This window comes from Acyrthosiphon pisum, chromosome A1, assembly GCF_005508785.2.
Source record: "Acyrthosiphon pisum isolate AL4f chromosome A1, pea_aphid_22Mar2018_4r6ur, whole genome shotgun sequence".
Lineage (NCBI taxonomy): Eukaryota > Metazoa > Arthropoda > Insecta > Hemiptera > Aphididae > Acyrthosiphon > Acyrthosiphon pisum.
Window position 1 is genome coordinate 142,389,438 of NC_042494.1, and position 26,347 is coordinate 142,415,784.

Genomic DNA, 26,347 nt, shown 5'->3' on the forward strand with positions numbered 1-26,347 from the left:
CCAAGCTTTTTTTATCCAACAAATAAAAATTTTATGATATTTTTAGAAAAAAAAACTAAAAAAAATGGAAAATGAAAATGTCCGTAAAGAAGCTCAAAATAAATTAAAATATTTTTAAATTGTTATGGTGTATAGAAGATGCTAAGATAAACATTCAGTCAACATTTCATGTATATAAGGTAATTTTTTTTAAAGTTACATCAAAAACCAAATTCAATTTTGTAAAAAATCGATTTTGCGTAAAAATTCCCGTTTTTCCTTAATTTTTCTTTTGTTTTTCCCGGCGCTTTTGAAAACTACTGGAAAATTTAAATTTTGACCTCCCCAATGCACCAACGATATTCACTTTCTGATCGAACAAGATACTGAAGTTGAAAATCGTAGCATTATTTCGACTACTTATCGTGTACACAGACACAAAAAAAGTTTAAAAATTAAAAATTAAAAATTAAAAAATTAAAAAAGAAACATCATTGTAAAATCAATACATTCATCGTTCCACTCAGAATCTAAAAAAATTTTAGCCTAAATTCAGAATTTCACATTTTCATAACAATTTTTATAAGTGTCTCAAAATTCAGAAATGTGCAAATTTGATTGTTAGAAAATCATTATTTTTTTTTTTTTTTAATACAATAAGATTCCTTTATAAGTTTTTCTACATTTGAAAAAAAAATATTTTACTGAGAATTCTACTTAATTTTTATGAGATTTTATGATTTCAAATTTTTATGACATTGGATTTCACCTTTAAATTAACAGTTTTCTTATTTCGTAGTAACTCAAAATCAAAAAACAGTAGTGATTTTCAACAAATGTTTTTAAGACCATTTTCCCTTTATGATAAGATTTTAACTCTTTTTATATATTATGTCGACAACATTATTTATACCTTCAAGTGGTGTGAGGATAACTATAAGTACTGTATTAAGTATATAATTTAATGTGCAATTCATTCTTTAATTTCCAAACACTTATAAGTTCAGCTTCATACAAATAATTCAATTAAAGACATTATAGTCTATAGATTTAGTAATATAATATTTACCAAATCTATTACATATTTACGGGTATACATCAAATATTCAAATATCTATCTACAAAGGTATGTTATATATTATGTATATATATATGCATGTATTAAAATAATTTTGTTAAACACACCGACTGTCTGAACGCTGATGGTTATCGGCGACTTTCAAATGTTATACTCTGTGACCGCCAGTGCCCATAGTTGAGTTTTACTACAAGACCTCATCACGGTAAATTAATATGATTTTATATTATTAACTTTGCAATGGTGCTACAATAATGTACTAAAAAGAGAGTGGGGCGAAGCCAGTGGCGTGACAAAGGACTTTATTTGAAGCACGTGCCTCAGTTTAAAGGGTGGTGGGTGTCCTGGAGACTAGAGCCATTTCACATATTGTAATAATTTATTAAGTGTGTACTAAGACTAAGCCAGTCTTTCTCGGTTACCATTTACGTAAATACGTAATTACTTATATAAGTATTTATAATGTATAACTTTAAACTTAAATAAATTATTGTACCTCATATGTTAATTAAGTTTGTCACGCCACTGGGCGAAGCGATATTATTAAACATTTTTTGATGTAATATTTTTTAAAATTTTTTTTCAAATACAACAGTATATACAAATTCGTAATGACATTAAATAATATGTATGGCATACCAATAGTACATATTGAGTGACCACCGCAGTAAACGTGTTAAGTAATAAATAAGTTTGTTGATTTTATTACATTATTATAATGGCATACTCATTTTTATTATTACTAAGTATATTATATTTTATCATACAGACATTTTCAACAGAATGTAATTAATGAACTAATACAAACTTATACTTTAATAATATCAGTATAACTTAATAAAAAAATTATTTTTTTGTCTATTTACATTTTACATACTAGTCTAACCTGTAAATAAACAATTAATGTTTAAATTGTGTTATTTAAATAGGGATAGGTAAGTCTTTTGCAACCAACATTAAAACATTTTCAGTAGTAAGTCTCCAGTTGTCAATGTTTTTTGATACAATACACCATGCTTCACCATGATGAGGTTCTGCTGCAATACATCTCTTTTTAATATCTACTTGTACTTCTTCAGTTCCATGTAATACTTCAAATCTATAGAAATATGCCCATGCATCACCAAAGTCTGGATCAATTTTAACAGTTCTATTAAACCATTCACGGCATTTTTGTAATTTACGTTCACTCCAAAATAATTTGGAGACAGCTAAAAGTACATTAACATCATGTTCACATTTTTTTAAAGCATCCACACTTTTAGTTTTTCGTTGTGGTCTTGCTTCCAAGAATATAGCTTCTGACCATAATATTCCAGCATTTGGACATTCTTGTAGTGCTTTGGCCATCATTGTATTTGCTATATCTCTCATACCGGCTCGAAATTCTATACGTATAGCTTCCAACCATAATTCTGGATTGTGTGGATTTTTCAAACGACCTTTTTCCAATACTGATCTTGCTTTGGTTAGCATTTTTCTTCTTTCATCTAATCTGGCTAACCAGATCCATAAAGGAATGGAACTAGGACATTTCTTTAGTGCAGAATTAAAAGTTTCATGTGCTCTATCTACATCTCCTTGTTGTTCTTCAATCTGACCTTTCATTAACCACAATTTAGCATAATCTGGAAACTTAACAAGAGCTTCCTCGAGGATTTGTAAAGCTGTATCTAAATTGTTCAAACACCATTCAAGTTTAGCAGATTTCATCATTACTCTTGGAGTTGGTGCTGAAGCTCTGGCTTTAGACAATAAACGTCTTGCACGGTCAAATTCTGAATTCTCAGACTCTAATTTGACAGCAGCCAGCCAAATTTCTTCTGAGTTTGGGTTTGCTTGAAATGCTAGAGATAAAATACCACGAGCAGCTGGTACATCACCAGCTAACCATTTTGATTTTGCTCCCATCAACCATAATACTTCAGATTTTGGACAATGAGCAACAGCTTTTTGTAACAATGTTTCTAAGGAATCTCTTGTACCATGATTTTTTTCAAAATAAGCAGCTCTCAACCAAATAGACTTTTTACTCGGAAAAGCAGCTAAAGAATGAGAGAAAATGGCTCTTGCACACTCATAAGCTAATTGACTAGCACATGAGTCAGCATCTTCCATCCAAGTGTGTTTACGGTCTTCGTCTTCTATTCCATATCCAATTATAGCTTTGATAAGAGCTTGACATGTTTTTACCGAACCACATTTTTCCGCTTCTATTGCTTCTTTAATCCATTGTTCTCTGTTAATTTCGACTCCATTAGCACTTAAAGAAGATATAGCGCGGTCTATGATTTTTTCAACCATATTTATATTACCGTTAGCTTCTTCTAATTTAGCAGCAGTTGTCCAAATTTGTCTGTCAGTAGGAATATTTTCACGAGCTTTATTTAAAACTTTACGTGCATTTTCATAAGTTTCTAATCGAGCCAAAGCTAGCCATAGGTCAACACTAGTCGGGCAACATTCAACAGCACGACTTAATAAAATTCGAGCATCTTCTGGATCTTCCAACTCAATAGCAGCTTTCCATAATCTAACTGAATTTGGAATATGTTCTAAAGCTTTTCTGTAGACTTTTCTTTTACCTTTAGTTTCAGATTCTAAGTCAGCAGCTTTAATCCAAATACGAACTGATGTTGGAATATGCCTAACTGCTTGGGCGATAACAGCTTTGGCAGTTTCTGGAGGTTGTAAACGAGCAGCTTCAAGCCAAAGATCTTCAGATTTTGGATTATCTTCACAACCCTTCATGATAACGTTACGAGCAGCTTGAATTTTTCCAGTAACTTCTTCAAGACGAGCTGATGCTATCCAAGCAGGTGGATGATTAGGATTTGTTTCTCGAACAGACTTTAACAATAATCTAGCTTTTTTTATGTCATTTATATCTCCCCCATATGTTGGAATCATACTATGTAAATCAGTCAAATAACCTTTAGGATCAACCACAGTTTGTCCTTCAACAGAGTCTGATACTTGGTTAAGTTTTACATTCATTAAAGTATTACGAGCTTGTCCCATTTTTCTTAAATCTAAGTCTCCAGACGGAGTTAACATTCCAGGTGTAACTGTACCATGTGGATATTGACTCATTATACCACTTGCTGAATCAATAGAAGAAGTACTTTCACCACCAAGACTTCGTGAAAGTACAGTGTCTGGTAGTGGTGTAAATTTTTCAGCTCTAGGGTTTCTCTGTTTGCGATTTCTAGCATCACCAACTTCTGGAATATTGCGCCATTCGTCTTCACTAACCATAGTCAATCTAAAAAGCAATACATTTTTAGAAAAGACATTATTTAAAATATATATTATAATGTGATGCATAGTATTGGAAGAATTTAACCAACAAAAATATAAAAATTGTTTTATTTGAGAATATAATATACCTAATATAATATAATATTTTAAAACAAATTAACAATATCATTTATTATGAATACTAGTAAACTATATTATTTAATATTAATACTATATTCGGGCTCACGAAAAGTGAGCGCTGGCGGCCGACGGGTGGAGCTCAAATATTCATTGAATACGTTCCCGTCGAAGTATTTGAAGTATGTCATAAGACGCACTGCATGCCGTCACGTCACCCGGTAATACAAAACAATACTAGAAAATCTGAGAACCCCTAGCCCCGACAATATTTAAGCTCCCCCATCGGCTGCCAGCGCTCACTTTTCGTGAGCCCGACCAAAGTATTCATAATCAATGATAATACTCAACCTTTAAAAGTTTAAAATATTATCTTTATCATATTATCGCACATAATTGTATCTAGTATTGGAATTTAAATACTAATTTTAGAGTAACTACTGGAATACTGTCCAAAAAAAAATTCCTAAAACTAGGTATTGGTATATGGTATGTGAGTTGTTAAACTGTTTTGGAACTGCACCATAATTATATATACCCAATGGTGTAGTGGAGGGTACACGCGGGTACACAGCGTGTACTCACCTCCCAATTTTAGATTAATGCGTGTACCCTTAACAAAAATCGTGGTTCGGGGGTACACAGACCATATACCACACGTATTAACGTTATCCAATTATTCTTAGTCAATAAAATTTATTTAGGAAATATTATTGGGTAATATAATATATTAATATATTAAATTACAAGCAATAATTCAATAACAAAAAAAAAAAGCATAATTTGTTTACTATTGTCATAGAACAATTTATGAGCGAAACTCAATCAGCTGATTAGGTTTACGTTTACCTACCTATGATCTGAAGTCTGAACCTAGGAAACGAGCCCGTTGCCCAACATAATGTTAGATTCTTGTTTACTCGTATTCAGAAAACGTTAATAGAAAACAGCACTGAGATGCTGACGACAACAAGTCAAGAAAAGTTAATACCACAGACCCAAACCAAGAATTAAAATATAAACTATGGGAATTACTTGAATAATATAAAAATGTTTAAAAATGTTTTATAATAATAAACAATAATAATAATAATTTGTTTCATTAATTTGTTAATTATATTTTGAGAAAAATTATAGTTTTGAATTTTTTTTAATGGATTATGAGTTTAAAATATATCAATCATAATTTATGAGGTTCTATTGTATATTATATAGACAAATAGATGAAGTGTTGTACGCGCACCGAACAATAGGTGGATGACTGGGGGGTTTGGGGGGCATAGCCCCCAAGTTATTTTTTACAATGATTAAGGCGAATTTTTTTAGGACTACATCACTGTATACCTTATATAAACATATATTAATTTACCCTCTTTTCAAGTCACTGAATTGTTGTTGAATCTTTGGTCGTTCTTGTCGATACTTTTCTAATTCTTCTTTTAATCGTTTCTCTCTGTATTCTTTACGTTTTTCGTCCATTCGTTTATCAATTTCTTCATAAATCATATCTGCTTCTTCATCATCTTTGTCGTATGGATCCTTACTGAACAATGAACCACCATAACCGCTGAATTCATCATAGTTGGAATCATTCAAATCCTCATCATCGTCTTCTTCTTCGTCTTTTTTTTTCTTTTTTGTGGGTGGTGCATGTCGATCGTCGGAAACATCATTAGCATCTCGTGCTGGACCAATATCAGACCGTGTTGTAAATCCCGTCGCACCTCGACCAACACCAGCGACATATCCAAGAGGCGCAGGAATACCTATGAAATGTTTTTTTACCTTAGCCACTAAGGCGGCTGGCGGTGCAGCCATTGTAGTAATTGAATGGGTAAGTCGTAAGTTCACGTTTAAGTTTTAACTTAGTCTTAATTCTTAAACCATGATAGACCAAGTAGTAATGTATACACTATACTCGTATCAACAACTATCAATCATTAGCTAGTTAGTAGGTATTGTTGTTGTTGATAAAATAAACCAAGTACCAACTATGGTTTTTCAACCATGAAAGTTTGCTCCATGACTGCAAACCTTAATATTTAACCTTGAATATTGAAAAGTTTATCATTACAATTCATTGCATTTTTTTCATCTGTGAGAATTGTTAGGTTATCCGTTATCTTTTATAGTTTTATTCACTTTACTAATTCATAGTGATATAGCGGGTTTTTCCTTCTTTACAATTTTGTTGCTTGGCGAATCACTAACGATTATCATTATCGTAATATCCGTTATTAATGTTTAACGTTATTGCCAAAGTAGCTCTTGCCTCTTAGTTCTTAACCTTTTGGATTTGGCCATTTGCTGTTTGCACATCTTTGTGGCTGTTTGCTGACTTCTTCTGATTCAACGTTTATATTATTTGTTCAATTAATCTACATTATCGCAAACGGATCTTCTTTGTTAGGTAAGTCAGTACTAATAAGTTTTACCAACAAACCTTTAAAATGAGTTTAATGAATGTCTTATTCATACACTAAACATGTGCTTTTGAAATTTTCTACTTTTTTTTTAAATTTAATTAATTAATTTAATAGAATGGTTCCAAAAATCTATATTTGGCGGGAAACCGGTTTTGGTTTTGTTCTGAGTTTTTTCACAATTTAGCAAACTTACATTTTCCTTAGATATTGTAAATTTTACACTTCAGTACCTATTTGCATTGATAGAAAATGATTGATTGGTGCGTCTGTCTTATTGTATGTTGCATTTATAATACAATTTGAGAAATGTGATTTGTATTTTGTTATATGAAGAAAAGAATAACATTACAATTAAATATTATCAATTCAGTGACTAATAAGTGCTCACCTATTGGATTTCTTTATAATCTAGTAATAGGTGTGCTCACTAATTCTAAAATATATCCTATGTTTTAATTGGGTAAATATTATATAAAAGAAAAGGTAAAAAAATAATATTATCTATAAGTGTGTAAGTAGTACTTACTAACATTTTATTGAGTTATAAAAAAAAAATATATTAGGTAAATACTTCCTCCGCTTAACCTATAAACATACAATTCGATTAACCAAAAATATGGAGGGAATAAACAATAAAAATATGACTTTATTTTTTATTTTATTTTCACGCTTTAAACTATAAAGCATTTGGCAGTTATAATTACAACCTTATGGTTGATAGCATCAAAATGTAAAATACAAACAAAACTCGAATCAAAACTATCTTTTTATTATTAATAATTGTTAAAAATGTTTCGGTAAACTGGTCAAGTTCTAGTATGCCCTTTTTTGTAAAATTTAACGGCACTACAAATTCAAACATAGTATTTTATTTTTCCCCACTTCAAAAAAAAATATTTATATCTTACCTATTATAGAATATTCTACAAAAATTACAAAAAAACCTACTAATGCTATACTCTGTTCCATCTAAGAGTGAACCACTCGGTTGACTAACCCTTTTTTTTCTGTGCATCCCCACCACAATCCAGACTTTGATGAGAGCGTTAACACAGTTGCCTGGCGATTGTTCGGCGGCTTGGTCTGCGTGCGTGAAAGTGGTTCACTCTTAGATGGAACAGAGTATAGAAGTCCCAAACTTTAGTTATAAGAAATATTAACAAATATTATACATTTTGGTTTAAAGAATATTATTAATATTTAATAGAGAATTTCAATTCTGTCAAAATAAATAATTGAATGATTGCTTTAAGTCTTTCAAAAAAGCAGATAAGCACTTAATGATAAATAACTCGTTTCACAGAAAGATCAACATAATGGCATTTTTTAAATATTTTAAACTTTTAAAGACACCAATCTCGCAAAGTGAAAAGCGCAAAGTTAATTCACCACCTGTTCTTAATTTAACAAATAATTTCACGAGAATATCCAAGTTTAAGAGGATGGTACAGCTGCATGTGTTGTCACCTACAACATACAAAATTTGCATTCAAGAGAATCAATTTTGTATTGTTAGATTCTTATTAAAGTGAATTGGTTGTTAAGTTCGGTTAGTTCATAAGTTATAAGTATTTAAAATATAGATGAATATAGTAGTGGACCAACATTTTGTGGGTTAACATTTTACCACTGTAATCATCTGAACTTTAAATAATCATAAGTAGTTACAAATTACTCTTATTACTATTATTTGAACATTGAAAATGTATTTCCTTGTCAAACTTAAAATTAAGGCTCTAATAGCTTCGTCTTCAAGTTTTTTGTGTTAATGATATATAGTGTAAAATATATAAATATATAAAAATGATAAATAGTAAATGGACAGCATTGTCTTTAATTTTCCATAATTTTCTTAATCCAGTGAATGGAAATCAAAATTAATTTTTTTTTTTAAATAATTAACTATTAACTAGTTCTTACCTAACTAAGTAGGTACTAATACAAACTTTTAATATATTATAATAAAATTATTTAAATTTAAATAAAATATATTGATTGGCAACTCTAATTTATCAATTGAAGCTTGTACAGTAAGTGGTACATAACTAAAGAATTCATATTTTAATAGCAATATTGTAGAATTCAAAAATACAGGTGTCAATATAAAATCCAATCAACAATATACAAATCTATGATATTTAGAAATTAAGTTATGAGAAATAATAACTGAACATTTCATTTCCAATAAAATTAACACTTAAACTACCATGAAACTGCTTGCGGTCACATGGCTGTTTTTCCTGCAGGGCAATGCTTTATTTTCTATATCATGTATTTTGAATAAATTCTTCCTTTTTTTTATAACCTATAATTTTAAATCAGTTTAAGGCAGCTAATTTATCATTTGATACATTTTCTTCTTTTGCCAACGTCAAAAAATATTCTTTATTAGTAAAACTTTCCTTTGACGAATGAATGTGATACATAACAGGTAAAATGGATAAAATATATATACCTAGTTATAATCATAAACAGTAAATTATTGTTATTGACGCAAATATATTTTCATATTCTTTGAGTACCTATATTGTATAGAGGAACAATGTACTATACTCTGTTTCATCTAAGAGTGAACCACTCGGCTGCTCAAAACACGTTTTTTCCACGCATCCCCACCACAATTCGGACATCGGTGAAAGTGTTAGCACAGACACCCAACGGCCGGCGATGACTGTCTGCCGATCACAGAACGCATAGCCATCACATAGGAGGTCAGGCACTGTTCGGCGGCTCAGTCTGCGTGTCCAAAATCGATTCACTCTTAGATGGCACAAAGTATATAAAAATGTCCTATGCTCTCCTGGGGAGGCAGGTAATAGATAGTGTATGGATAAATTTGTCGCAGAGGCGAATACAGTGTAGTAATTCTACCAATTCATAATTATTGTTCATAGTCTCCTGTGTCAAATTAATCATTATAATAATTACCTTTAATCTAGTATGTATGATTTAGCAGTTAAATTAATAATTATATTATTATTGTTATGTCAAACAATAAAATACAAGTAATAATATAATATAATTTAATTTCAGTTATTAAAAAATATAAAATAATATTGTTAGTTACTGGTAGCGTACAGTGTTGTCAGCATCAATGAACTAATATTTAGCGCAGCATAAAATATTGTACAGTATTTACCACGATTAAAGATATAATATTAAATCTTTAACCATGGTTTTTATAGGTTAGGTACTCAATGTTATTATGCAGAATCAAAAATGTATAAATTAATTAAACATAATAATGAGTTATTATCCAATATTATATTATTTAGTTTAGTATGTTAGGTATTTGAATACAGATTGAACAGATTTTGTGTCTCAACTATTTTATGCTGACTCTCATTATCTTAGATAAAATAATCCATAGAATACTAGTTAAAATACATAAAATAACTGCAATCCATCCCATATTTACACTCCAGCCTAGTGAGTATATTCTAGAAGTCAGCAATTGTTCCCAAAACTGCATTGTTTGACACATATTTCCACCGGCATTAATCATACCATCTATAAGTGCTAGTGATTGATTGCAATTATTCTGGCTATGTGTTTTTCTTGAGTTATGTTTATTGTGCATTATTCCCAATGTAAACAAACCAAAAGTTGCTATAAAATATAATAACAATATAATGTTTTTAAATAAAATACTATGTGATTATTTTAACGCTCATTATTTCAAAAACGTTAAAGTACCTAATTGAAAATATTTTTTTGTATAATTTGAAGTTAACAATATGACACTACAGCATATTATGTTTAAACCTACTTATTGTGGTAATAGTATTTATACTATTAAATCTAGGTTTTACAAACTACTGCTGAATTCTGTCTTTTACTGATTGATATTAAGTTTTAAGATACACGTATAAAATAGTTCTGTCATACTCCAAATGTTTATTGCAGTTCGAGCTTTTACAAACAAGAAATTGTGCACCTTAGGATAATCAATCTATTATGGTTAAAGTCTGAAATATAAAAATAACCGGAAAATTAAAACTAGAAAATGTATTAAAATCAAATGAAAGTGAACGGATTAAATTTTATTTCATTTTTTTATGTCTGTATTTAAGGGTCCCGATGCCAGTTTATCAAATTGTCCACAAATCTATAATAGTTGCCACCTCAATAATTATAAGACTTTTCCACTAATTTACTACCCGATACCTATTTAAGGGGGTTGATAGGGTGTATTATATCGAGAAAAAAATGACTTCACGGAAATAACTCTCAAGCTTGGTAGAATTGTCAGATTTTTATGACTATTTTTTTATTTGAAAGAAGAAGACTTCCTACAGCCCGCATCAATCTCTGATTTTGTATTTTATTTCAAGTAATTGAATTAAAAAATTTGTAAAAAAAAAGCTTTTTATCTTGTTTTTTTTTAGACATATTATAAAGTTTGAGAATAAAATATTAAAAAACAGAGTTGTAGGGCTGTAGAATATTTCTCTCTTAGCAATAATAAAAAAAAAAAATTATGAAATTTGGTTGATTCTACAAGGCGGTATCATTATTCCCGCAGAGTGTATTTTGAGGACAAAATGGCATTGGCACCGGGTGCCATAAATATTTGATCACAAAATTATTTCAAATTATTACATTTTTTCAATATGGTTATGTATTATTTTGATTATTTTTGTTTCAACATTGTTTAAAATTATATAAACTATTTCACTTATATTCTAGTATTTAATTTTAGTTTATTATGTTATAAATTTAGCTGGTTGTATTAAAATACATACATTAAAAATGTAACTGTAAAATAATTGTACAACTTTCAGACTTACCAAAATAGATTGTTTTTCCTAAGATTCACAATTTTTCATTTGCAAACACCAAAATTACAATAATTATTTCAAGTATGAATTCACTTTTTTGTATACCTATCCAAGAATTTACCTATATAAATTGGTAAACTCCTAACATTTTTGAAAAAAGCATTAATTGTTTTTAAAATCTAGGTTTTACAAATATTCATATTTAAACTGTAAGTCAAGTACATTCATTGAATTCTTATTATAATATTTAATTTTAGAGCTGAGAACTTAATATTTTATGTAAAATGAATGAAATAGATATTTAGAATTAACTGACAATTACCTGCTAATGAATACATCACAGCAGTGATTAACATAGCACTAATTTGATGGCGGAAAATAGAAAAAAGTCCAATCAATAATGCAGTAATAACTATTATAATGCACACCAATGCACATGATATTGACATATTTTGCATTCCTTAAACATAAAAAGTATAATATGTAATTTAAAAAAAATGTTACAACAATTTTATAATTGATTATTATTATATGTATTTTTATTTGGTTTATTTTTTCAAAAATTGAATATTTAAGCTTCGTTGTTATAACTGCTTTAAAATGTTTTGATTCGTTTTAAATTTTTTATAAGGTAGCTCTAGAAGTTTAATGTAATATTTGGAAGCCAAGAATTTTGGTATTCATGTCTTATGTGGTCTACCACCCGTTTCTACACGTCATATGCGGTCTACTGCACATTTGTCGTCTACCACATAGTTAAAAATATGAATGAATACATAAATGTAGAGTTTCAGTATAATATTTAATAATACAAAAAAATATATAAAAATATGGGTTAAAATATGTAGGTAAATTAAATTAGTAAATGTATTAAAACTAACTGACAAAAAATGTAAAAATATATAGAAATATGCATTAATCAATTCAAATTAGGTACTATATAATTTCACATCTCTTAAAAAGCAATCAAATGTGTTGTCATTCTTGTTTTTTAGACGTCACCATTGTTCCGCCAAATATGAAGGCAACAATGATGGAGATGTACCATGCATTTTTTTTAATAATTCGAAGTTTTAAACTTTTAATGCGTTATGTATATGCGCACCACTGGTGGGATCGACAAAAAATTGGGAATGATTGACGGTTTTATGTATGTATTCTTTATTTTCTATCGTCTTATATGCAAGCCATTCATCCGAGTGTATTTTATTTCTTATTTTTTAAGGTAAATTTTATTAATAACAAAAATATTATAAGAAAATGTCAATTCATGTAATTCTAATGGCTAAGTTCTCACAGTTAAAATATGATAAGTAAAAATAATTTTGTCAATCTGTTTATACCTATGTTAAGAGGTAATATGTACCTACCTAACCTACAATACTCAAAAGTAGGTATTTATTTTATTAAAATAATAAAATATTTGCCAACATTTGGGTGAGATAATATCTAAAATATGTAAAATAATTAAATTCGGTCCTACAAGTACTAAAAACTTTAAAATATTATACAATTATTGATGTTGTGTGCCTTAAAAAATTAAAATGAATTCATAGAAATTTTAGCTATGTAACTATGTAATGTATATTTTGTTTGCGTGAAAGAATGTATAAAAAATTATGCAGGCAATACCAATTAAAGCATGATGTTTACTTATATACACATATAATAAATGTTTATATTATATTGTATATAGGTATAAGTCTAAAAGTAATAATGGCGTGACTAGTTTCCTTCACTATTTTTATTCATTTAACGATTTTTTTTTTTTGTACAATGCAAAAGAAATGAATTTTAAAACTTAATTTTATTAAGTTAAACATAATAATATTATAACTAAAATTAAAAACCTTCCTAAAAATTTAAATAATCCACTTATTATTTTATTTTTAACAAGTTTTGTTACAAAAAATATTTGTTAGTAAATTTAATTTTTAACTTTAAGTTTTGCAGAACTGCATAATTTCTAATTTTCTGTCGCCCATTTTGATTTTTACGCCGTACGGATCCGTTGGAAAAATTTCTATTAACAGGATTCTACCCATAACCCATCAATTTGTTGTCTCCGCCTTACACCCGTACGACAGTCAATTTTCGTCGTATAGTTTAAATAGTATGTTGTTAGCATTGATATTAGACTAAATTGATAAATTATCAAAACTTTTAGGTAAGAACATTTATCTGTGATAAACGATTTTTTGTTATTTTCTATTTCAAGCATGTGTAATATTCTAAAAAACATGTGAAAAATTAAAAATTCTCATATCTAGCTTGAAAATTAAAATATTGACGTTTAATGCTGACGTTTAAGGGGACGTTACAGTGACATTAATTGTTGTCTCTGTCTTACAAGTGCGTTTTACATAGCAATTTTTATGTTCATCAGAACGCATTGATCTTCGTTAGTTTTAAAATTAGAGCCAATTGAGCTCTAATATGATAATTTAATATTTAGTCGTTAGGCTGTTACAACGTACAATTTAAAAAAAAATGGATTTTAGTGTTAAATGCTTGAAAAAATTACATTAACATAAAAAATTGACAAAAAACGCAAAATTAAAAAAACTTATTATTATGATTCTAAAATACATTAAACGTATTTATTATAATATTACGAGTATCATAATATAATACCTAGTTTTGGAAAACAAGGGAAACTGCATCGAAATCCCTGCCTTAGTTAGTATTCATTTTATATGGCTTAAATACATGACTGATGTAAGTAGTAGTTGATTCACATAATACGATAACAGTATAAACTTAGATTAGGTTAGACTCCATTATATTACTTACTATGATGCCAGTCCGGTTTAAAATACTCTTCTTCTTGGGGTTCTTCAGATAAATAATTGACACATTTGGGTAGCACCGATCCCATTTTATTATTTGTTTCTTGATACAGTTGTACTAACTGATCTTCTGAGGATTAACAAAATTGTAAATTATAAATTAATTCATACTTTAATTTAGATGTATACTTTCAAATTAAATTAAAATGATTAATTTATTTACGTATTCATATTATATTGTTGTATTATTACATTAGAATATATTTATAAAATTTTTATGATTTGAGTGCATGAGTAATTAACAAAAACAGAAATGAAAATTGGTCACAAAATAATATAATATATTTACGCCATTCGTATAATATCGGCTGCCATCGAACTGCATATCATGATCTCGCGCCTATACTTAAACTAGCATAAATATATCAACTATTTTACCCGTAAAAATAAAAGTTTATATTGATATTAACGAATTTATTTTAGATTTTAATAAGTGAATTATGTAATAATGTTGTAGTAAAACAATATTTTTTCCAGAATAGTTTATCATAAAATTAGAAAAAAGCATATAGATTTATTTGAAAGTCACACTTTTAATATCATTTGATTGACGAAAGGAATCAAATTTTTAACTCGTGTTTGCATATATATTGTTCATATTGATACTGCAAATATCGTGCATCATAATTTATATTTTATACTATATAATATAGACCAATTTTTTTTCTATTAAAATTAGTTCATAGTGATAGAATAATACTAAAATAGCCATCCAGTTTTATTTAATTATTATGCTTAATTGTATTTCTTTCGGTTTAGCGAGTAATAAATATAAATTGTTTAAAAACACTGACACTCGAAAACCTTGTTAGAAAATAATAAAAAGGATTCTATACAAAATACATTAGGTGGCGCCGTTTTGTCCTGTCCTTAGTTTCATTTCACATTTGTATTAATACTTTAAATGTATACGTACGTGTGTTGGAATTGCTACAAGTACCTGTTAGAGAGATACATAAAGTCCAAATTCCACCGTACATTGGTGCAAGTATAACTGTTGTAGTCTTTTCCCCCGTTTGATATAATAGTGGGTTTATGTCGTAAAAATCCGTTTGATGATATTGATTTGCTGTAGCCAAAACTAATAATGCATCTCCATTATTTACCGGTGATGGCTTTGCAGCGTTAATTGTTATTTTTAATGTATTTCCATTTACTAGCCATTCGGTATTTACGTTATTCAACCATTTGGACGATTTATTTTGTGTTTTCAAAACTGATATTGCCTAAAAATATATGTATCTATATTGTATTATAGGCAAATTTTTCTAAATTAGTTCTTGTTGAATTCTTGAAAACTTACTTCTTGAAAATCCCATTCCATATTTTCCCAATGATTAGTCCAAACGGATGTGCATAGCATAAGTGTTGTACACGATGAAAGTAGGAGCGTGATCGTGAGGAAAAGTGTAAGTGGTTGTATCGATAAGCAGCCCTGTGCTTCCGTTGGCCAATAATGAACCGTCACAGTATCCATGTTCTATATTTTTTAAAACTACATTATGCAACATTATACATATTTTAATTAATTTTTGTAAAGTTATCGCTTTAAAATAAAAATTGTTTTTAAATGAATACCTATTTAAAGGTTTCTATATTTACACGTTTTAATAGTTATTTTATGCGTGGTTTACTTAATTGTGAATTTCACTGTGGAAATGTAATTAATTTTACAACTTTATGAAACTGTACAACGGCCAAATTGTAAGGTTAAAACAATCAATAATATTCATTTTTACGTAAAGCATTTAGTAATATATTTCTCCGGCCTATACATATTCTATTTCAAAGGTTTTATTACGCTATTTAAGGCGCTAGAGCTATAATGGGATATTATATATTAATTTATAGGCATATATCTACTTTAATATTTAGTATAATCACGTGGCATTTTTATGTATTTTTATTTTAAGATTCATCACAAGTCTTGTTATATTTTTTTTATCACAATGTCGTTTCTCGTAATACGTCTTTGTTATAATATTAAATACTATTGCAAGTAGAGGTATACCACATTAAATAATAATTAAAATAATAAACTGCCATATAGATTTCGTTTCTTACTTCGTTGTTAACTTATTAAAATGTGTACATATTTCAATATATACTATTATGTACGCATTATATATTTTAAAAAAAATTACTGTAATATTAATTGTTTTTTTATATTTTGTGCCATTGAGTATTAATGACAAAACTGCTTTTCCCATTTTAAAGAGATATAACTTTTTGCTGTGGGTATATAATATATTAATATAATATATATTATGCTATTATAATACCAATCTAGTATATTATATAGTTCGGTTTCTAAACACTCCGTAAAATAATTTTTAAAATATAGTTTCATATAAGTATTGTTCAATGAAACATACAAACCGTTGGTACTTTTGGTTATGATATAAAATCTAGATGACTTATCATAAAATATCACAATTCACTTTTAAAATATTAATCTGTGTGCCTCTGATGTGTGTTACAATATTACGATTTAAACAATGGGTTTATGTAATGATTAGGGCTCGGAAGTTGTAGGAATTGCATATTGTTCTGTATGATCTCAATTTATAGCAGACCTAGCTAATTAGATAGAAATAGAAATTTGAAGTAAGTATACAATTACGAGTTAAAAAATTTGAAAATTTAAAATGCATATTTCGCCAATTTTAGTTAAAAAAGTGCATATTTTATTGATTTTATACGCATATTTTTTCGCAAATTTAACATTTTTAATGCATATTTTGCAATTTTTTCATGCATATTTCACATTTTTCAGCTCCTACAACTTCCGAGCCCTATTAATGATGAACATTAATGATAAAATGTTATTCTAATATATTATAGATCTTCTGTATATTATAGTTAAAGATAGCTTGATGCTTACACTATTTTATGCGCAAGTACCTGATTTTGTCATAAGCTTGTAATTAATAAATGTAAATAACGTGTGTGCCTGCTAATATAAAAATAATTTTTTTATAAACTAAAAACAACTACTTATGCGCATATTTACCATAATGTAATTTATATAATAATATATTGATGTATTATGTATTATGCTTATGGTTTTTTCGAAATGTACGTATAGTTTTTAAAGGTTTTTTTAGCGTTTTTTTTTAATGAAATGAACAATATTTATGAAAAAAGTGACCTTACCAATTATTAATATAATATCGTTATTATTAATAAATATATTTGGCGTAGGTGTTAGTCTGTGTCAATCCAAGTATTAAATGTGCTCCTGATGAGAATTATAGAACTACAAAACACACCACGACTACTAAGCAATAATAATAACTAGGTGCTGAGTAGACTGTTAGACTCCAGTGTGCGTGAAAGCAGTAAAGCACGTTTGCCTTTGCCCCGATCTATAATATCTGGAACTGGGGTATAAAGGGCGCCAAGCTCTAATAAACATTCTCGGCTACAAGTGTTGCCAACATAAAAATAATGTTAACAATAAAAATGTATTGTATTGGTCCGAACTTTTTCAAGGTGCACCGTGCACGCTGGATTGAAGTTTAAAGACATATTTTCACAATATCATCATTGAATTAAAACTCGAAATTTTACAAACTATGCTACTAATTTATTATCTTACCCCACTACACAAATTCACTAATATTAATTTATGTAATTAATATTTTTCATATGTATACCCATCGTAATACAATTTTAAATACGTTTTAATAATCTAATAAGCTTAAATTTAAGCAAATTAACAATTAAAAATGCCCGAAAAGTGATGATTTGTATTTGCTGTTAAATTAAATATTATATTATATAATATATGACATAATTTGTTCGGTATTCATTTTTAAAAAGAAATATAATATTTTAAACCGATTTTAATAATATAATATTATGATATAGGTACAATGAAGAATTATATATTATGGAACTTGCAGGGTTGGGAATTCTAACTTGCAGTTTTAAAAATTAATAATATTTCGTTAATCAATACATCAAATATTTTTAAGTATTAATTCCTGGGATCTTTAATAATAGATATTATTATAATATTGTTGATTATTACATATAACTTGGAATTGTAAATAAATTTAATTATTTTTATCGTTTATCCTATCCCTAGGTTTTGTCATACATTCTACATTCGCAACTTGTTTTAATAACGTGTAAAATAACACATTATCCCATAGGAATTACTTTAAAAAAGTAATTTCTAATTTGCATTATGTTACTACCCAACATTGCTAATTTGTTATACCTATAATAATAATGTTCAAGAAATTATAGAATAATATTTAAGCAAATATCACCAATAATCACTAAATATAATATATATTTTTTCTTTTTAGATTAAAATGCCTTCTGAAGTAGTACAGAAAGAAGCTGAGATTGGTGTTGAAGAGAAAGATATTATTGAAAAATTAGATACAAAAACAGAGACAGAAGAAAATTGTTCTCAAAAATCCAAAACAGAAGAAAATGGTTCTCAAGAATCTAAAACAGAAGAAATTCAAACGGTTGATAAATTAGAAGAATCTAAAATCGCTGAAGACGAATTATCTGAAAGTGAAAACAAAGAAAACGAGGAACCTACTGTTGAAGATATCGAGTTGCAAAAGAAACGTGCCGATCAACTTTTAACTGATGGTAAACGCCATTTAATAATTAAAGATTTTCAAGTAGCTGTTGAAGTTTTAGGCGAAGCATGCAGTCTATTTGGAACCATTTATAGTGAATTGGATGAAAAGTGTGCAGATGCTTATTTCAATTATGGTTGTGCCCTTCTTGAGCTTAGTAAGAATCAAACAAGTCCTGTCGGACTAGAAGAAAAAGATGAGGAAGAAAATGACGGAGAGACTTCATCTGAAGAAATGGATTCAATTAATGTGACAAATGAGGATAATAACATTTCTATATCTAATGTCACCAATGAGGTAGAAGAAAAAGAAACAGACAATGTTGATGACAAATCAACTGAAAAAAATAAAGAATTAACTGTAAAAAAAGAAGAAACAACTGATAAAAAAGAAGAATCAACTGAAGACAAAAAAAAATTACCAGAGGAAACATCTGATAATGATAAAGAAACTGAAGTTGAAGGACAAACTACTGAAAATGAAGAGATGTCTGTTGATGAAGGAGAAAAACTGGATGATATTGAAGTTGAAGGACAATCCACTGAAAAAGAAGAGACGTCTGTTGATGAAGGAGAAAAACCGGATGAAGAAGATGTTGGGGAAGATGATGTAAATGATTTACAGATAGCTTGGGAAATGCTTGAATTGGCAAAAGTGATTTATAAAAACCAAGATACCGAAGAATCAAAACTCAAACTAGCTGAAGTATTAATGAAATGTGGAGAAGTAAGCATTGAAGATGAAAAATTTGAAACTGCTATTCAAGATATGACAGAAGCCTTAGAAATCCGAAGGTGAGTTTTTGTTTGTAAAAATTATAATAATAAAGTTCAAATAATAATTATTAAGTTAATTTTTATAGGTTATTATTGCCAGAGGACGATCGTATCATTGCCGAGACTTTATTTCAATTAGGCATAGCACAAGAGTTGGGTGGAAGCGGTGAGCAAGCCATTGCGCTACTAAATGAAGCTTCAACCGTTTTGAATCAAAAGGTTAAATCCTTGGAAACTTTGGATACCAGTGACACAGTACAGGCAGAAATTGCCGAAATTAAATCTATTATTCCTGAAATACAAGAAAAAATGGTAGATATCAAAGAACGTAAAAAGGCTGCCGTGAGTGCATTGTTAGCTGCTGTAGGTGCTTCTAACGTAGCCGCAACAAATGGTGAAGCATCATCAACAACTAAACAGGCATCTAACATTGGCCATTTGGTACGTAAAAGACCTAAACAGGAGGAAACCGCAGATGCAGCTCCAAACAAGGTTCCTAAACTTGATGAATCCTCAAATGCAAAACAATAATTTGGAACCTATACATTTGTTTAATTTATTATAATATTCCTCCAGTTTTAATCGTTGGTTTAATTTTTATTTTTTAATATTAAAAATGAAGTACCTACCTTGTATTTTAATTAATTAAGTGAATTATTTTTATATTTTTTTTCTTTAAATTAAGGTTAACATTACATGCAAATAAAAATCAAGACTGTTTTATCATAATTCCTTTTTTTATTTTTTTGAAAATTACACATTTACAAATTTGTCTTATTACTAAACACTATTTAAAAATTAGAATTCTGCTATATTCTGTTTCCACAAATTTTAAAATGATAAACGGTTAGTTCATGGTAGTAAACTGTCAAATTTTGTAATTTTACCTGTAACTGGGACCCCACTTTTGAGTTTCACATCAATTATCTAATCTAATTTTTTAGTTCTGCTTCTCATCCTACATTTGGTATAACTGTTTCAACGTGATTTTGTTCCAATTTTAATTTCACTATTCATCAATACATCAATCACAAATTACATGACTATCAAACATTCATGTTTGCTATAATTTAAAATTATAATGTCACTCAAGTAATGACTGTTTGCAAAACAAAAACATTAAATGAGTTTTGACATTTTGTTAGATTTAAAATGAAGTCATTTTCATCTCGATACTGTTTCACATTTGTAAACACCTTAATAGTTTTTGAAATTCTTTTCATTTTTATCTGTTTGATATGTGCTTTATAAAAAGAAACTAAACCATAAGACGTAATACATACCTACTAGTATATTACTCAATGACTTAAACCTAACACTACAAATACTAGTCGTATACTACAATATAATGTACTTGATTAAATAATAGCATATTATACAGAGTACAGGTGTGATGACATAAGAATACATTTTTTTTATATAATATATAGCAATTACATAGGTAACATGCAGAGGAGGAAAAATACTTTAGTTTTTGGTATAAAATCATTTTAAGATATAACATATCAATGTGTCCATGAAAACTAAAAGTTTTCATTGCAAGTGAGGTGAACCTAATAGTGTTACTTCTGGCACTAAAATGCTATAAGAACAAAGTAAGTAAAATATTGTATAAAAATTGAAATGAGATTTGAAAATGAAATTAAAAAAAAAATCAATAAGAAAAGTTAAAAACTTGTTTAGGCAGTTAGGTATAAACGTCAAAAAGTGCATTACAGACAGTTAATTAACCTATAAGAACGAAGTTTATATAGTCCTGCAATATTTTAATTGAAAAGAGGATTAACGTGTTTTATACGTATGATAAAAAATGTGATTGAAAATGCGGAAATTTCGAGGACGTGAGCTTCAAAACGGTAAGTATAGCAATGTATGAAATTTATTCGACTTTTTTGGTCTCTGGGCGGTAAGATGCACTTAATTATTTTAGACGACAGTTTACACTTAAGAACCAAAATGTATATTTTGAAATACAGTCAACTCGCGATATAACGAATATCGATATAACGAAAATCTTGATATAACGACTAAAACTACCGGTCCCTTGAAAATATCGCGGTATAATATAATTTCGATGTAACGAACTTTCGATTTAACGAATTTTTTTCTCGGTCCCTTGAAATTCGTTATATCGCGAGTTGACTGTATATTCGAAATAGAGTAAATGAAAAGTAAGTACCTACTGCAAAATAGGACCGCCCGAGAACTCGGGGTTCAGAAAAATTAGACAGTAGTAGACAATACGCTGTACCTATCATATTTAGGATGTAGGTATTTATAATTTTAAGACTTGTGCTGCAAACTACAAAGTACATTTTGGGCAGATGTTTTCAATAATCAGTGGCACCAAACCCTTTTTATCCCTATCACTAGGGTAAAATATTTTTGGATACCTACCCACCTACCCGAAAATATAAATTATTTTTATTTTTAAATAGCAATAAATTAAATAATAATCCTAAGGTTTATTTTCAAGCGGATTTGGAGTGAGTTTTCGGATTTCCAAGAACAAAATTTAACCTTTGTATATAGGTATACACTGAGTGATTGCTGACGACTGGTATTTTATAGTGTAAATGTTGGTACTGGACCAAATGGGTAACCTAAACTGACTGGTAAGGGATTCTGAGCGGGGCGATAAATAAGATGATTTTAAAATTATGCTTTGAATTTCAAATTCAGTATCTTTGCCGGTTTGAAAGTGAATCTAGTAGTTGCATTTGGGAGGTCTAAATTAGACCAAAATTCTAAATATTTTTCAGACGCCAGCCAAACAAAAAAAATTAAGGAAAACCAGGAATTTTATTTTTACGCAAAATCGGTTCTTGACAAAAGCAATTTCAGTTTTTGGTGTAACTCTAAAAAAATAATGAACGTGTATGCATATCGAAATATTTTGACTCATGTTCAGGGTTGGGCATATTATAGTTACATCTCACAAACTATATTTGTATAGGTAACTATAATGTCTTATTAGTTATATAACTCTAAACTCGGTAACTTTTATAACTTGTTACTGAAAGGTGCAGATTTATAATCAAACTGATAATTGTAACATACCTACCTAACTATAGTTACAAATTGTCCTGTAACTATATGAAAGTTACAAGTTACAATTAAAAGTTACATGGTGCTGTTTGTGCTTTGATAATTCATAAGTGGGACTGTAAAAGCAATAAGAAAAACGTTTAATTCGTCCATATTGATTTTCACTATTAATCTGGCCCGTGGGCAGGGGCGGATCCAGAGTTTGGAGACTGTGGGTCAGGACATTTCAAGGGGCCACTTATTAAAACTAGATTAAAAATCTATCTTATGTACTAACATCGCCTTTTGGAGTAGTAATAGCAAATAGGTAAAGTTTCAATCATTAACATTAATTACGATTTCTGGTATAGTTAGTGCTAAATTAGATCTGATTTGGAAGTCAAGGGTAAAAAAGGTGGGTAAGTGGATGTCGCTCTGCTGTACAGTAGGTTACAAGTGGATCACTGTAATGGATGGTGTTAAATTTGAATTCAACAATATTATCTAATCATTGTATTAGAAAAACGATTCTGAGCGAAAACGGTCAGTCAGCCTATGATATTATTAAGTATATTTGATGACATTATTGTGAATAAAGTAATTTATATATAACCTATTTACACGGGACATTGTTTTAAATTTTTAATCCTTAGCTATAAAAGTTGATCATTTTATACATTTTAAACTAAAAATAATTATTGAATTTTAAATTTGATATATTTTGTCAAAATTCGAACTTTAAATGTTTATAAAAAAAAATTGTGACTTTGGATTTTTAATTTTTTTCATCTGCCTTTGAAACAATATACTAGGAGATTTCTATTAAATTTTCAAGCTTTTTTAACCAACAAATAAAATTTTATTGATATTTATAGAAAAAAAAACTAAAAAAAATGGAAACTGAAAATGTCCGTAAAGAGCTCAAAATAAGTCAAAATATTTGGAAAATGTTATGGTGTATAGAAAATGCTAATATAAACATTCAGTCAAAATTTCATCTACCTACGGTAATTTGTTTAAAAGTTGCACCAAAAACCAAAATCGATTTTCTCGAAAACAGATTTTGCGCAAATATTCCCGATTTTTCTTTTGTTTTTCACGGTGCTTTTGAAAACTACTGAGAAAATTTTACTTTTGACCCCCCAAAGTACCAACTAGATTCACTTTCCTATCAGAAAATTCAATTATTGGTACTGTACCTATGTGTGTTTATTTCATTATATAAAATTATAATAGTTTTCTTATTTTTTTGATCTCTGCAAAAATTTCAATGACCCTATTGAAATTAATTTTTTCAGCTGTACATTTTTCAATACTAAGTATTGCAAGATTTGACAATTTTTCTTCAGCAATAGTGGAGCGAAGAAACGTCTTAATTAATTTGAGACGACTGAAACTTCTTTCAGCCGTTAAACTGGTTCAATTTCCATAATTTGGAGTTAAGATTTAAGCTTTGTAACGGCTTACAATTTTAAAACTAATTATTTATTAAAACCACCAAAGTACCAAACATATAAATAAGTCCATATAAATAAATGTTAATGGATATTATAATCATAATTCATAACACATTTCCGTCAATCGTGATGGATGTTCGCGACGGCATTAGTTTATTGTTGACAATTGACTGTTAAGAGGAAAAAATATACTGGATGTATATCTTATGTCATTGTACCTACGCGAGGTTTTATAACAATAATGGATCGATGATATAGAATTTCGTTAAAACAAAAAAAGACGTGTTTCTTTATTTTTATTTATCTTAATTTATTTGACTTTCCGGTTGACAATTTTTTTTTTTTTATAAACGTAGTCAATTGTATGATAAATATTGTATTAAATTTAAAATTTTTAGATTTAAAAAGAAAAATTCCATAAATATTTGACTCAAAATAATTTGAACATTTTCGTGATTTTTACGTATTTTGTCCGAACCTTAAATGCTTATAACAAATTGTGAACAATACATATTTTCAATATTTTTCGATTGCAATCGCTTTGCTGTACACAAGCCCGGATTAAGGATCAATTGGGCCCCGGGACACCATACACCATACACTTAGTGGGCATCCTTTCAACTTTAACTTCAAAATAATTGTATCATTACATATTAATGACTTTATATTATTGTATAATTTTTTACTATACAAAAAATATACTGGATGTATATCTTTTGTCATTGTATGCGAGGTTTTTTAACAATAATGGATCGATGATATAGAATTTCGTTAAAACAAAAAAAGACGTGTTTCTTTATTTTTAACAGACAATTTTTTTATAACATTTTCAACATTTTCAACATTTTTAAAGTAATTTAAACACGCAGTTGTACCCAGTAATAAAGTTGAATTAGGTTTAATATATTTTGTCAATTTTGAACTTTAAATGCTTAAAACAATTTCGTGCCTATGTATTTTTAATACTTTTAAACTGCTATTGTAACAATGTGATAGGAGTCTTGTAGTAATTTTTCAAAAACACTAAAACAATACATTTAAAATGACTGTAAACAGCTCAAAACGTGTCAAAATAATTTTAAAATATTATCAAGAATAGAAAATGATAAAATAAAGTATAATTATTCGGTTTAAATCAAGTATCTAGTTTTTTGAATTACAACAAAATAAGAAAACCTTTTCATGAGAAATCAAATAAATATTCGCAATGTTGTAAAAAATTTGAGCTTAAACGCTAATAAAAATGTAATTTGACTTTCAGTAGACTTTTTGTTATAAGTAAACAAATTAATTATGAGCATAGGCGCAAATAGGGGGGCTTCGACCCCTTAGAATTTCTATAGCTCCCCCCCCCAAAAAAAAAAACTAATGATTTCTCTAATATAATTTAAAATCATCATCTTAAGTTTAAGAGTATCACGTATAGACCTGCGCTACGGCCCCCCCCCAAATATCAAACACTATTTACGCCATTGCTTAATGTTTATGAGAAATTTTGTTTAAAATTTTAGAATCTTAGACACCTACCTATAAAATTAAATTTTCAAGAATTTCCAACTCAAAAAAATTGGCTAATTTTCATGATTTAGACGAATTTTTTCAAAATTCTTACTTCAGAGTTCATGCAGACACTCATAAAAATTATTGTGGATACGCTGAATTTTTTTTTTTAATTTCCATTAACAAAAACTTATAAGGAACCTTGTATTAAGGAATATCACTGTGGTGTGGAGGAGAGCCAGGAAGAGATATAGACATACCTAGCAATAGACTTATTAGTCATACGGGCTACAGATTTACGTCGGATTATATATAAATAGTTAAAAAAAAAAAATTCAGCGTACCCAGACAACAGTGGCGTATTTAGGGGGGTGGCCCCCTAGGCCAGGGCCCATAGGGAAATTGCAGTTCAATCAAACCATTGCATGTATATTTGCACTGTTTACAGCTTTTCACCATGATTAAGTTAGCCGGTGATTAAAATCGTTT

The 26,347-nt window shown here is 28.6% G+C and overlaps 3 protein-coding genes across 6 annotated transcripts; 1 reads left to right on the top strand and 2 right to left on the bottom strand.

Annotated features, from left to right (window-relative positions):
- Window positions 1-1,773: 1,773 nt before the first annotated feature.
- On the bottom strand, window positions 1,774-6,389 carry LOC100161628 (pre-mRNA-processing factor 6). Its single transcript, XM_001951056.4, has 2 exons — window positions 5,805-6,389; window positions 1,774-4,322 (listed from the first exon to the last, which is right to left on the bottom strand). The coding sequence occupies exons 1-2, from the start codon at window positions 6,251-6,253 to the stop codon at window positions 1,979-1,981; spliced, it is 2,793 nt and encodes a 930-aa protein (XP_001951091.1). The 5' UTR covers window positions 6,254-6,389; the 3' UTR covers window positions 1,774-1,978.
- A 150-nt stretch (window positions 6,390-6,539) lies between these two features.
- On the top strand, window positions 6,540-20,603 carry LOC100168477 (nuclear autoantigenic sperm protein). Its single transcript, XM_001949824.2, has 3 exons — window positions 6,540-6,845; window positions 18,811-19,892; window positions 19,961-20,603. The coding sequence occupies exons 2-3, from the start codon at window positions 18,817-18,819 to the stop codon at window positions 20,403-20,405; spliced, it is 1,521 nt and encodes a 506-aa protein (XP_001949859.1). The 5' UTR covers window positions 6,540-6,845; window positions 18,811-18,816; the 3' UTR covers window positions 20,406-20,603.
- On the bottom strand, window positions 10,104-18,127 carry LOC100570186. Of its 4 annotated transcripts, none has more exons than XM_016807851.2 (6): window positions 17,648-18,125; window positions 15,795-15,971; window positions 15,432-15,717; window positions 14,436-14,558; window positions 11,965-12,102; window positions 10,104-10,470 (listed from the first exon to the last, which is right to left on the bottom strand). In XM_016807851.2, exons 2-6 carry the CDS (start codon window positions 15,966-15,968, stop codon window positions 10,187-10,189), a joined length of 1,005 nt encoding a protein of 334 aa, XP_016663340.1. In that variant the 5' UTR covers window positions 15,969-15,971; window positions 17,648-18,125; the 3' UTR covers window positions 10,104-10,186. The 4 variants fall into 4 exon arrangements, with proteins under 4 accessions (XP_016663340.1, XP_003247407.1, XP_029344340.1 ...); XM_003247359.4 differs by having other exon boundaries at window positions 14,436-14,561; XM_029488480.1 differs by having other exon boundaries at window positions 14,436-14,561; window positions 15,795-15,986.
- Window positions 20,604-26,347: the final 5,744 nt, after the last annotated feature.